This window comes from Vicia villosa, linkage group LG2, assembly GCF_029867415.1.
Source record: "Vicia villosa cultivar HV-30 ecotype Madison, WI linkage group LG2, Vvil1.0, whole genome shotgun sequence".
NCBI classification, from domain to species: Eukaryota; Viridiplantae; Streptophyta; class Magnoliopsida; order Fabales; family Fabaceae; genus Vicia; species Vicia villosa.
The window spans coordinates 136,115,813-136,130,485 of NC_081181.1; the positions used below are offsets into that span (position 1 = coordinate 136,115,813).

General features: G+C 34.6%; 1 protein-coding gene and 1 pseudogene across 1 annotated transcript; both read left to right on the forward strand.

Moving 5' to 3' along the window:
• The first annotated feature begins 792 nt into the window (after nucleotides 1-792).
• On the forward strand, nucleotides 793-1,654 carry LOC131646880 (protein RALF-like 34). Its single transcript, XM_058916823.1, has one exon. It carries the CDS (start codon nucleotides 924-926, stop codon nucleotides 1,302-1,304), a length of 381 nt encoding a protein of 126 aa, XP_058772806.1. The 5' UTR covers nucleotides 793-923; the 3' UTR covers nucleotides 1,305-1,654.
• A 5,217-nt stretch (nucleotides 1,655-6,871) lies between these two features.
• LOC131646881 (mitogen-activated protein kinase kinase kinase 20-like) lies at nucleotides 6,872-13,119 on the forward strand (annotated as a pseudogene).
• Nucleotides 13,120-14,673: the final 1,554 nt, after the last annotated feature.

The following is a 14,673-nucleotide window of genomic DNA, read 5'->3' on the forward strand; positions in this document are numbered from 1 at the left end:
TTACACTGCATTAATCAAATTTGAGTAATGCTATTCTTATACCCATGAACAGTACTATATAATAGTCACCAAATTTGATTAATGTAGTGTAAAAACTTGGTTAATGAAGTAATGAAGTTGATTAATACAACATCCATGTATTAAAAATAATTTTTAGCAGTCATCAAACTTGGTTAATGCTGTTTAAAAACTTGGTTAATGCAGTAATGAAGTTGGTTAATGCACGTCCGTATATGAACAGTGTCGTCCGTAATTTTAAAAATAAAAATAAATATTATTATTTTATTTTAAAAAACACTTTTCATATTCGGTGAACAGTATTTGGTGTAAATATTAGTGTATAATATAGGTGTAGGAATAACATTACTCAATGTAAAAACTTCATTTTTAGAGTAGTTTTGAAAAAAGATATTAAAAAATAAAAAATAAACCCAAAAATAATGAGATAAAGTGTAGGGAAGTTAGGTGCACAATTAGAGGCTTTTAAAATCACCGCTGATCCCAGTCGCATCCGCGGCGTCTTTACTCAAAACCGTCACATATGGTAAAACGCAAGAGATTCTACAATACTCTCCATCACAACCTATACATTACACCCCTTTTCTCATCACCGTCCGATTCATCAAAAACACCGTTTTCACACCGTACATCCCTTAAAACGACGTCGTAAATAATTAATCACAGTCTCTTATCATGGACCTTAACACACAGGATAGAACAGGTATCGTAGAGGCACAGTTGATGGAAACATTGATGAATAACAGCTGTAAACAATTAAGGTTCCCACCTTTGGCGCTTACAACAACATGTGACTTTGGTTCTTGTCTCTGTCTCAGTCCTCTCTCAACAAAAACACTTTTCCTTTCCCTCACAAAACAAAACAAAAACATCATAATTTTCTCACTCTTCTTCTTCTTATCATCATGGCTTTCTCTACTCCTTTCAATCTCATTCTCACCATTCTACTATCTCTCACTCTCTTCACCGTCAAAAACATTCACGTTGACGCACAGATCGAAGAAACAACAACCTTGAACCTTAGTTCTGATGTTCTAGAATGGCCGACAACAATGTCATCACTTTACAATGAAGAAGAAGACATGGACAGTGATGATTTCAGTCGAAGATCTTTGTTCTGGAGTAGAGTGAAATACTATATCTCGTACGGTGCTCTTGCTGCTAACAGAATCCCTTGTCCTCCTCGTTCTGGTAGATCTTATTACACTCACAAGTGTTATGAAGCTAGAGGACCTGTTCATCCTTATACTAGAGGCTGTTCTGCTATCACGCGATGCAGGAGATGAAAATGAAATCATGAGGTTTTGTTTTTTTTATTCTATTCTCAGATCGAGAATTAATTGAAATTTTAAGTTAGGTGAAGTTTGTGTTAGCTTATTGTTAAGTTGATTAAAGTGTTATTAGCTGTGCTTAATTTGGGTTAGCAGCATATTGTGTACTATGTGTTTGAACTTTGAACACTGAGTGGATTTCAAACTGTGGTTTATTTTTGTGTATGATGGGTTCTTCCGAAGAAATGGATGTGTTTGTATTTTGTGTTTAGTTCATGGCAACTCGTTTATATGTTTGTATAAACCAAAAATTGTAATGACTTTAATTATTGCCTAAGTTAGTTATATCCACCATTTATTTATTATTTTTTTGGAAGGCCAAAATAAGACTATACAAAATTGTCTGACAAACACAAACACCAATTTAAAATACACCAGAGCAGAATTGAAGAATGGTTATAACATTCCTTCAAATGACTCCAAACTCTAACAATCTAAGCAAAGGTCCAACGGTAAAGAAGTTGTATAACAACAGAACGATAACAAAGCAGGCCTTCAATACTCACAGCACGAGCCTACTTATTCGGTCGAAAAATTCACCACAACCAAGCCACTTCACAAGTGGTAATTCTTATGAAGCAGCAACTGGAATCACGCAAACACCGCCAAAGCTGATCCTAGACTTCAAAACCTAATCCCCTCACTAAATTTCCAGTCATTTCCAACACTGTTCTATTATAATCCCGCGCAAACACCCAACCACAGTAGCCCGGCCTAGACATGGCATCCTTTACTCCGCAGTCAAATGCACAACAATACTCCAAGGCAGGCCCAAACTAATAATTGAATGAATTCGGAATAGACACCGGTACTCTGCAATCAAATGCACAGCATAACTCCAAGAGAGACCCGAACTAATGATTGAATGAATTCGGAATAGACACTGGAATATTCAGATTATAACTTAACTTGCAAAAACATACAAAGCTAATACAATAACGTCTTCTCCCAACCATTCAACCAAACAAATTGAAACTGTGGGGCTGACTTTGCGCATCTTATTAATTCCAACCGGGCAAATGCAGTTTTCACAAAAAAGATAGGCAATAAGATGACATTAACAGAGAACACCAGGCCTTACTTCATGAAACAATCTATCCTATGTCCATCTCTACGGCAAAACTACGACAAATCTCACATAAGTCATGTGAGTTAATTCTATAAGCGAAAATACCTACCAACCACCCAAACGCTATGTACGAGGCTCAAGGCCCGTTTGTTTTGACGGTTTTATTTTTTTTAAATGATTTTTATAGTGTTACATACTTTTGAATCAAAAAATTTAAAAAAAAAACTTTAATAAAAGCTTCAAACAAAAATTTGTTTTGAATAGTTATTTTTAAAATGTGATTTTCGGTATTTTATCTATTTATGAAAAAATATTTTGGATATCAAAATTTCTAAAAATCACTTAATTTTGAAATTATTTCAAATAGATTTTCATAAAAAATCATTTTTAAAATACAATTTTTTGAAAAAAAATAACGATTTTGACTAAGTTTTGGTGCAAAAGGGACAAAATTCTGCACTGCATAATTGTGAGAAACGTAAGTGAAATATAGTCATCTTAGGACATTGCTCCATACAACCAAAGCGGAAGAACATTCGAAGAAAATGCGATCGACATTTTTCTCTCACCTGCATCCATGAGGATATGAATTTTGAGATTCAACTAAGATTCCCCTTCTAACTAAGTTGTCTCTACTTGGAATTTTGTTTTTCCAAATTGTCAACGCCAGCACCGAGAATTTTAGCGGGACGATTTTGTTTCAAACAGCTGCCAACTCTGTATTTTCTCCTTTGTCAGTAACCATCCCCTCCATGATCACAGAATAAGTTTCTTTAACCGACTGCACATTCATATACCACCTTCATGTGTCTTTGACATTAACTAAAATTCTCAAGATCCTTTCTTTAATTTCCCCCTCACTCTTAACGTTTCCCCCCTCCAGTCTACTCTCCTAATCACCATTATAAACCAAAACCCTACTCCCACTCTTAACCTCTCCGTCAATGAAATTTCTTTTTCATTTGACAACCTATACAAATCAGGGTATTCATTCCTTATACTTCCCCCATCCATCCAATGGTCCTCCTAGAATGATGTTTCAGTTCCGTCACCAACGTCTTTAGCTAAGTTGTTTTCTACCCACTGTTTTCTAAAACTTCTTTCCTCTTTGTCTAACAATTACATATCTCTCCACCACAGGGAGCTAAGGTTAACAATCTTAGCTCAACCACGCCTATTCCCTCATACTTACACTCAAAAATTCTAACCCATAACATATTTTTCTCTATTAGGAACCTCCGCTTCCACTTTTCTAACAACACTAAATTAAAAGTCTTTAAGTTTTTTATTTCAATTCACTTTCTCTATTCAAATCTCCCACCCCATAAAAAATTCTTAAATAGAGGTTCTAGTTTTAAGATAATATCTGACGGAGTCTTAAAAAAAGAAAGATAATAGTTTGGTAGCGCGGACAATACTGACTTTAAGAGGATAATACGACCGCCAATCGAGAGATGTTTATTGCTCTAGAACACTAATATACCTCTCACTATGTCAATCCCCGGTTTCCAAACACCATTCCTACGATGGTTGCCTCCAACAGAGATCCCTAAATATTTGAAAGGAGTTCCTCCCACCATACAATTGAAATTCGGCACCGCTTCCTCCAGCCATTGTCATTGAGTATTTACACTAAGTAATGTGCTTTTGTGGAAGCTTACTTTCGGTATTGACACCAATTCGAACAGTTGTAGGGTTTTTTTTATTGCCCAGACATTCTTCCAGCTTCTTTTACGGACAACAAAAATATCGTCTGCATATTGGATATGGGATACTTTCACCTCCTCATTTTCGAACTCATATCCATCAAATAGACTTATATGACTGTTGTTGACAATCATTAGATTAATACCTTATGCCTCTATAAGGAATAAGAAAGGGGACAAGGGATCCCCTTGTCTCAATCCTCTCCTTATCGAAATTTCTTTTGTAGGACTTTTGTTTACCAACACTGAAACAGAAGATGTTTGCAAGCAATCATTAATCCATTTTCTCCATTTTACATTGAACCTCGTCGTCTCCATCATATAGTCGAGAAATTTCCAACCTATTAAATCATATGCTTTTTCACTAAGTCCCTATTTCTTCATACATAATAATTTTTTATTTTTTTTGGCATTTTGTTTTATATTTGCTCTTTTTTTTACTGATTTTACTCATATTTTTTGACGAAATACACGTCATGACCGGATAAATTATTATCAAAAGTAGATTTTACATTTAAAGTCTTGTTTCTTTCCCAGCTTTATGCCAAGTGTGATGAAACTGAAAGTAGGGGTGGACAATCAGTCGGGTTTTGTTGATTCGGGCCTAAATTTAAATCTGACATAAACTGCGATTTCATTTTAATGACCCAATTTTGACAAAAAAGTTTCGATTTTCGTCAGATTCGATTAAATCTGTTAAGCGGGTAAATCAGATGGGTTTTATCAATTTAATATTTATTAAAATAAACTCATTAAAATAACTATTTTTTAATAAAATTTCACATATTCATTTTTTAATTGTAAAAAAATAAACAAAATTTTAGAATAATTAAATAATAACTATTTATATTATTGATTTGTAAAAAAAATATTTATATTATTATTATATATTATTATTATTATTATTATTATTATTATTATTATTATTATTATTATTATTATTATTATTATTATTATTATTATTATGTGATAACATTTCTAATATTATTGATATTAGTTTTGTCATTATCACATTTTAAACTACAAACTAAATAACATCCAAAATTTTATACTAAATGTTTATTATATTAGTGTGATAAAACAACGTTATCGTTAAACTTTGAAAATGATAATAATCTGACAATATTGTGAATTTTATTTTTATAATATGTTAGTCTTATGGTAATAAAAATAAATAAAATAAATATTAATTGAGTTCGGTCAGATTCAGTTTTTGATGGATCCAAAATATTCATCAGAGTCCGACCAAAATAAATCTATAATATCAGAATTAAATAACTAAATCATTCCGACCAGATCCAATTGTACAAAATAATCAACGGATCGGACGGTTTAAATCGGGCGGATCGCTGAAAGTAGTGGTTTTATTTTTCCATTACTATGCTCCTCTTGAATATTACTAGCAATATTAGAACACACGATGGATCCTCTTTTTCTATTTTACATTCATATAAACCTGATGTATTCAAATACAATAATAGGATTAAAATCATACAACTATTTTCAATCTGTTTGGCAGCCCCTAGCGTGGCAAGTTAGGTTAAGAAAATTTATATATTTAATTAAGTTTTTAATTAAATACACTATTATTATTTTACCGAAATTGACCATTAATAATTGAGTTGGAAAATTCTGTTAGATTTTTTTTTAAACATTAAGACCTATATTTTATTTTGTTCTAAGTCATTGTTAAATAATCACTTAAAATTTAGCTATTTAAATATAAATTATTTCTAATTGTAACTCATTCAACTTTCGAAAAAATGTAGCGAATAATTGTAACTCACAAAGTTATAAGAATGTATTCACAAGGAGTTACAACATATTTAGCTCTTAGTTTTAATAATTTAACTTTCTATATATAATATACAATTTTTGAAATAAAAATATCAAATAGATTTTCTAATTTTCTCATCTCTCAAAGTGTTTTAAAAATATTAATGAGCAATTCTTGCATGGACACATACCTAAATCCATATATTTAGGAACAACCAATAAGAAGAGAGAGAATTTAAATTTATTTAAAATTTAATTTAATTTTTAATTGTCAACATGGAGGGTGATTGTGATAATGGAGGAGAGAGATAATTTTAGTTTTATTATTTAATTAAAAAAATATGTGATTGGTTGTGTGTAAATCCAGGTGGTGTAGCTGTGTCCATCTAAGTATTTTCCGAAAACCAAATGAGTTTTCTTATTTTATTTTATTTTAAAAACCGTTTTTAAAGATTGATTACCAAATAGAAATTTTTTAGTTTCTTCTTAAAGCAAATTTTCACAACAAATTTTTAAAAGTTATTTTTAAATCTAAAAAAGAAAATTAATTCAACAAACCCTAATTTCCTACTCCTACAAATTATTTGTATTTTGACATTAAAAAATAAATTTAAATGAAAAACTAAAATTAGTTAATTGAGAATAAAAAAACTGGTTAATTAATGTACATCTAAAAATATATCATTCATTGGGTCTAAAACTCTAATCCATATCCGAATATTGAGTTTCAAACTTAAACTGTCATGATCTAGAATCAAGAAGTCCTGGTATAAAATATGAGTTAACAGAACAACCACATAGTACTCCTTATCACACTACGAGTTAGTTATGAAATTAAAATCTTTAGAAGCATAATTTTCGCATATTTATAACAATTAACTTATATAAATAAGAAACCTTACCTTTCAAACCTTATTTCAAACTTTACTTCTTTCTCAAAAAAAGTATACACACTGAACTTCAAAGCAGCCATGAATTGGGTTCGTGGAGACTTCTTAGGCAGTGGAAGTTTTGCCACGGTCAATTTAGCCAAACACATTAAAACCTCCGTTAACATTCCGTCTCTCACTGCCGTCAAATCATGTGAATTCTCCCATTCTCTTTCACTCCAAAAGGAGAAAAATATTTTAGAACGTTTAAGATCATGCCCACACATTATCCACTGTTTTGGTCACGATTTAACTATTGAAAACGGAGAAGAGTATTACAATATTTTTCTAGAATATGCAAATTGCGGAACTCTCAATGATCAACTCAAGAATTACGACGGTTGTTAGCATAGTTAGTAGCTTATTTCCTCTTTATTCTTCATCTTATCCTAGCCACACACGTGGAGTGTTAGTTACGTATTGGCTATTGCTCATTGTATATATACTGAGACTGTACCATTTCTATACTCAATGAATAATAGAACAATTCTGCTTTTCTATCATCTTCTTAACTGCATATGCTATACCATTGTTATTCATTCTTCCTTTCTTTCATGGCTTGCGTGCTAGTTTCACTATGCCATTATCATGGTATCAGAGCTATTAAGCTCTGGTAGCCATTGATTCTTTATCCCTCTTTCTCTTTTCCGATGCCCTTCTCTTTCTGAATCTCTGAAACTTACAGATTCATCTTCTCTTCACCTTTTCTCTTTCATCGGAGTTCTTCATTCTCATATCATCAATGGCTTACCAAGCTTACCAAGATTTTTCTACCAATTCTTCAAACCCTTACTATCTACACCCAAATGAAAACCCAGCACTCGTTCTAGTTTCTCCATTACTGGATGACAAGAACTACCATAGTTGGTCAAGATCAATGCATATTGCTTTGATCTCTAAGAACAAGGAGAAATTCATTGATGGCTCCTTGCCCAAACCTCCAACTACTGATCCCCTTTATGCGCCCTGGATTCAATGCAACACCATGGTTCTTGCCTGGCTTCACCGCTCGATTTCGGAACATATTGCCAAATCAGTCTTGTGGATTGATAGTGCCACGGGTGTATGGAAGAATCTACAGACTCGATTTTCTCATAGTGATTTGTTTCGCATATCTGACATTCAAGAAGACCTGTACAAGCTACGACAAGGTAATCTTGACGTTTCTAATTACTTTACTCAGCTTAAAATGCTCTGGGATGAACTCGATAATTACCGCCCTATTGTTGCGTGTTCTTGCGCCATCCCGTGTTCTTGTGGTGCTACTGCGTCCATTCAGACTTACCGTGCCCAAGACTGTGTTATTAGGTTCTTGAAGGGATTGAATGAGAAATTCACTCATTCAAAATCCCAGATAATGATGATGAGTCCATTACCGGACATTGATAAGGCATTCTCTCTGGTCATTCAGCAAGAACGGGAAATGCAAAGTTCTATAGCAGCCACAATTCCTACTGGAAACAACAGTGAGGAAACCACTGCATTTCAGGTACAAACCAATTCTGGAAGTTATAATGGCAAGCCTCCATACTCAAAGAACAAAACACAGGGATTTGCAGGAACTAGAGGTCATAGCCGTGTTTGTACACACTGTGGAAGAACAAACCACACAGTGGAAACTTGTTTCTTGAAACATGGATTTCCACCTGGCTTTAAAGGCAAGAACAAGTCACAGAGTGCTGGTACCAATACTCATTCCGCTGCCACAGTCACTCTTGCCTCAGCAGCCTCTCCACAAGAGTCTACTACATCTTCAATGGGATTCACTCAAGAGCAGTACAACAGTATCATTGAACTCCTTCAACAGTCAAAACTTAATGCTCAGGCCAATTCCATATCCACCTCCCCTTTTGCCTTGACCTCTCACTCAACCATTTCTACTGGTAAGAACCCAAAATTGTGGATTTTAGATACAGGGGCAACTGACCATATAGCATTTGATAGGAGTGTATTCATTACTTGTACCAACATCATACCTGTTCATGTTACTTTGCCTGATGGCACACATATAACTGCATCTATGTCTGGTAGCATCATTGTTTCTCCTTCCCTTACCTTGCATAATGTCCTTTATATGCCTAACTTTCATGTCAATCTTATATCCATTGCCAAGCTTGTCAATAGCAATAATTGCTCTGTATATTTCACTGCTGATACTTGCCATATCATGCAGAACCTTTCCAAGGCAATGATTGGTACAGCTAAGTTGCAAAGAGGGCTATATGTTCTTGATTCAGATTCTCACTCTGCAGCCTATACTACCCTTGTTGATAATACTTGTAATCTCTGGCATTCTAGATTAGGTCACATTTCTGATTCTGGTTTAAAAACTGTTGCAAAACTGTTTCCTTGTATTCCTTATAAGAGCAATAATACTCCTTGTGAATCATGCCACTTTGGTAAACAAAAAAGGTTGCCTTTTTCCCTTAGCAATACTCATTCTTCAGCTCCTTTTGAAATTTTACATGCAGATGTGTGGGGACCTTTCTCTACTATTTCCTTCTTAGGTCACAAATACTTTTTAACTTTAGTAGATGACTTTAGTAGATATACTTGGGTCATATTTCTTAAAACAAAAGATCAAGTTAAAAATAGTCTTACACAATTTATAGCCTACATTGAAAATCAATTCAAACTATCCCTAAAGTGTCTTAGAACAGATAATGGAACAGAATTCTTGCCCTTAACTATTCTTGCCCTTAACTGAGTTCCTTTTGTCTAAAGGAATCATACACCAAAAATCTTGTGTTGAGACACCCCAACAAAATGGGGTGGTTGAAAGAAAACACCAACATATTCTAAATGTTGCTAGAACCCTATTTTTTCAATCCAAACTCCCCCTTAACATGTGGAATTTTTGTGTCCAACATTCCATTCATTTGATTAATAGACTACCCTCTCCCTTATTAAAACTAAAAACCCCTCATGAAATGTTATTCTCCTCACCACCTTCATTCACACATCTTAAGATTTTTGGATGTTTATGCTTTGCTACTACTTTACAGAATCATAGGACAAAATTTGACCCAAGGGCTAGAAAGTGTACTTTTCTTGGTTACAAAGATGGAACCAAAGGATATATTCTCTATGATTTGCACAGTCACAATGTATTTGTCTCTAGACATGTTGCTTTCTATGAAAATATCTTTCCCTTCAGAAATGAACAGGTTCCTTCTCCATCAAATAACCGAGTACAGCCAAATCAAACTTTTCCCTCTTTTCTTGATGACTTGCCTGAACTGCACATGCCTAGTTCTAGCACTGATATTGACATGTCCTTTTCTCCTGATAACACTTTACTTGCTACCTCTGACAATAACAACAGCCCTGCTGAACCTCATAGTCCTGTCACATCTCCTCTTTCCCATAACCAGCAAAATGAACCAATCAACTCACCTGCCCTCACTCCTTTAGGTTCAGACCTATTAAATATCACAAATCTGACCCTTGACCAAAATGCTGCACATCCAAACTCAGTAGGTCCTAGTGAAAGTAATTCTTCTATCTCTACCACTTCCACAACACCTAATACAGATAACATTACTTCCCAGCCTATGAGACATTCATCTAGAGCCTCTAATCCACCAAGTTATCTTTCTGATTATCATTGTTATGCTACCATAAATAAATCTCATTCATTACATTCATATGAATCTCACAATGCATATCCCTTATCTTCTGTACTAACATATGATAAATGTCTTCCCTCTTACAAATTTTTTTGTTGTGCCATATCCTCTCAAATTGAACCAAAGTCCTTTAACCAAGCTATTAAGTTTGACTGTTGGAAGAAGGCTATGCATACTGAGCTACAGGCTCTTGCTGAGAATCACACATGGGATGTTGTGGATTTACCATATGGTAAGAAGCCTATCGGGTGTCGTTGGGTCTATAAGATTAAATACAGGGCAGATGGTTCCATTGAAAGGTATAAGGCTAGGTTGGTAGCCAAGGGTTATACACAAATGGAGGGAGTTGATTATTTCGATACTTTTTCCCCTGTTGCTAAGATTACCACAGTTAGAGTCCTTCTATCGATTGCTGCAATAAAAGGGTGGTACTTAGAACAACTTGACATAAACAATGCCTTTCTCCATGGAGAGTTAAATGAAGAGGTCTATATGAGCATTCCTCCTGGTATGTCTACCACATCTACATCTCATGTCTGCAAACTGCACAAATCACTCTATGGCCTCAAGCAAGCTAGTCGCCAATGGTATGCAAAACTTTCTTCTTTTCTGATCTCCATTGGATACTATCAGTCCAAGGCTGACCATTCTCTCTATGTCAAAACTACTTCAAACAGTTTTACTGCCCTGCTAGTTTATGTAGATGACATTGTTCTAACTGGTGACTCCATAGCTGAAATTGCATCTGTTAAACACTCATTAGACCACACATTCAAGATCAAAGATTTAGGCCAACTGAGATACTTCCTTGGATTTGAAATTGCAAGGTCCACAACTGGTATATTTTTTTAATCAAAGAAAATACACTCTAGATTTACTAGAAGATAGTGGCCTTCTTGCTGCTAAACCATCAGTTGTACCTTTTGACCCCAACACGAAGCTATCTGCCACTGAGGGTCAACCATTGAAGGACCCTACTAGCTATAGACGTTTAATTGGACGACTCATCTACCTGACAAATTCCCGACCAGATATTGCCTATGCTGTTCAGCACTTAAGTCAATATGTTGCTAACCCTTTGCTACCTCACTATCAGGCTGCAACAAGGGTTCTTAGATATCTCAAGGCTTTTCCGGCAAAAGGTCTCCTTTTTTCATCTTCTAGCTCTCTTAAATTGTATGCCTTTGCTGATTCTGATTGGGCTCGTTGTCCCGACACTAGAAAGTCTGTCACAGGCTATTGCGTTATCCTGGGTTCATCCTTGTTATGCTGGAAATCAAAGAAGCAGAATACCGTATCTCGTTCCTCAACTGAAGCAGAGTATCGAGCTCTAGCTTCCTTGACTTGCGAACTACAATGGCTACAATACGTCTTTAATGATTTCCAGGTCACATTTCCTCAGCCGGCATCCGTATACTGTGATAGCAAATCTGCAATTTACCTTGCCCACAATCCAACATTCCATGAACGTAGTAAACATATAGAGCTTGACTGTCACGTCATACGTGAAAAACTACAATCCAAGTTAATACATCTTCTGCCTGTTCCATCAAAGTCTCAACTGGCAGATGCTTTTACCAAGCCACTGCACTCCCCTGTTTTGTCCTCTATTTTGTGCAAGTTAGGACTACTGAGTATCCATAGTCCAACTTGAGGGGGGATGTTAGCATAGTTAGTAGCTTATTTCCTCTTTATTCTTCATCTTATCCTAGCCACACACGTGGAGTGTTAGTTACGTATTGGCTATTGCTCATTGTATATATACTGAGACTGTACCATTTCTATACTCAATGAATAATAGAACAATTCTGCTTTTCTATCATCTTCTTAACTGCATATGCTATACCATTGTTATTCATTCTTCCTTTCTTTCATGGCTTGCGTGCTAGTTTCACTATGCCATTATCAACGGTAAACTCCCCGAAAAACTCGTTCGTCGCTACACAAGGTCCATGGTCGAAGGTCTCAAGTATATTCACGAAAACGGTTTTGTTCATTGTGATTTGAAACCACCAAACATTCTCGTATTCGACAACGACAACGTTAAGATATCAGATTTCGGTCTTGCAAAAGAGATGGGAGTGGAAGAAGATAAAAAGATGAAATGCAAAGGAACTCCAATGTTTATGTCACCGGAAGCCGTGATGGACAATGTGTATGAATCTCCCGTAGATATCTGGGCTCTCGGTTGCACTGTTTTGGAGATTCTTACCGGAAAACCCGCATGGGATATAAGTTACCACACAGACCCGTTGAAGTTGTTGGTTCATATTGGGGTTAGCAAATAAGTACCATTGATTCCAGAAAAAATATCAGAAGAAGCAAAAGATTTTCTTGAAAAATGTCTTGTTAGGGATCCATTGAAAAGATGGAGTGCTGAGATGCTTTTAAAACACCCTTTTATATTGGATGATGAAACTGTTTCTTCGGTTAAGGAGTCAACGTTTTCATCAACTTCTCCAGTTACTCACTATGAGTTTTCAAATTGGAGTTCTTCTACTGTTACAACATTGCCTTACAGTTCAATAGAAGCTGACTATTGTTTTTTTATCACAAGAAAAAAACCTACTAGATTGTTGGCCGGAAGAGATGCTTACCACCTCTGAGAAATCGTTAGATTTGTTAGAATATGACGAATGGTGTTTTGTTATATCCAATTAGAATACCTTCATCACATATAACACTTAATGGAAATTTTCTAATAAATCAAAAATTTTGTGAACCCATACTCAATTCAATATGAAATAGAAAGCGGAAGCGTACCTTTAAAATCCATGAAGTTTTATTGAGAATAAGATGATCTTGATAGGAAAATGACCTTCCAATTGTAGATTCCTTAATTCCTTAGTTCCTCTTTCAATGGGATAAGAGAATAAATATTTTATGATATTTTCTAGTGTCGTCTTGTCTACAATTGGGGACCATAACCCCTTATTTATATGAATTACATGCCCTTTCATGAAGAGTCATGCCTATTCAAGTTTAGAATCTCATGCCCTTCCATGAAGGGTCATGATTATTCAAGTTTTCTTATTCCAATTTTACCCATCACAAATAATAAAAATAAGACTTTTGGTATCTACACAATATTTTTCATGACAATTACATCCTTAGCCATAAATTTTACATTAAATAGATCACTTTAATTTGGCTAATTAAATAATGGTCCTAACACATTAATTTATTACATGTATGAATCCAAAAAATTCTAACAATCTCCCACTGGTCATATATGTATCCTTATAAATGTGTTAGACTTTATGAGCTCAAAATTTTCCATTATAAACATTGGACATATCCCCATCTCGTCCATTAATTACATCAATATATAGGACCAAAGCGGTTTTCATTATATCAATCATAATTAAACCCATCAATGATCACAAATATAAACACAACTAAATGACATAGATTAATCATGAAATATGTAGCATGAAAATCACATGAAGGTGATCAATACATGTCAATTTTCAACTGGTCCACCTTACTTTAATGAAATCCATATTATCATACAAAGTGCAATAAACTGAATAACTAAACTTTATTTCTGATCAGAACGTAATATGAATATACTATTAAACATAGAACATAATTGATAACAATGACTAACTCCCACTAAACCAAAGAATCCTCTAATTCTATAACACCCATGTGAGCAGTTTGCTCATGAAAGACCTTGGGTGGAAGCCCCTTTGTCATAGGGTCCGCTATCATGGAGTTTGTCCTTAAATGTTCTATAAAAGTTTGTCCACTTTGTACTCTCTCCTTTTGTCAATTATAGTTTATCTTAAATTGACCAAATTGTGCAGGAAGAGATATTAATACCAAATGCACGAGTAAATTATCCGACAACTCAAGCTTTTGTGCCATAAATTTGTTGGAAGAAATATTAGACATTTCCATAATATACTTTTTTATGTTTCCTTTGCCTTTATACTTTATAGAAATCAAGCTTTGAAGAAGTGTGCTTGTTTTCACTTTATCGCTTTTAGCAAAGCGCTTTTCAATTTCAGCAAGGAAATATTTAGCATTTGTTATTTCTTTAGATATAGTATCCCTGAATGTCTCTGGAACGCCACACTTTATGATCATAAGACTCATGTGATTAGAGCGATCCCACTTCTCATGATTTTCCTTTCATTAAAGGTACTGAAGTCTATAGGAGAAGAGGTCGATTTATCATTAATGCAAGGTCAAGATCCATGCAGCCAAAAA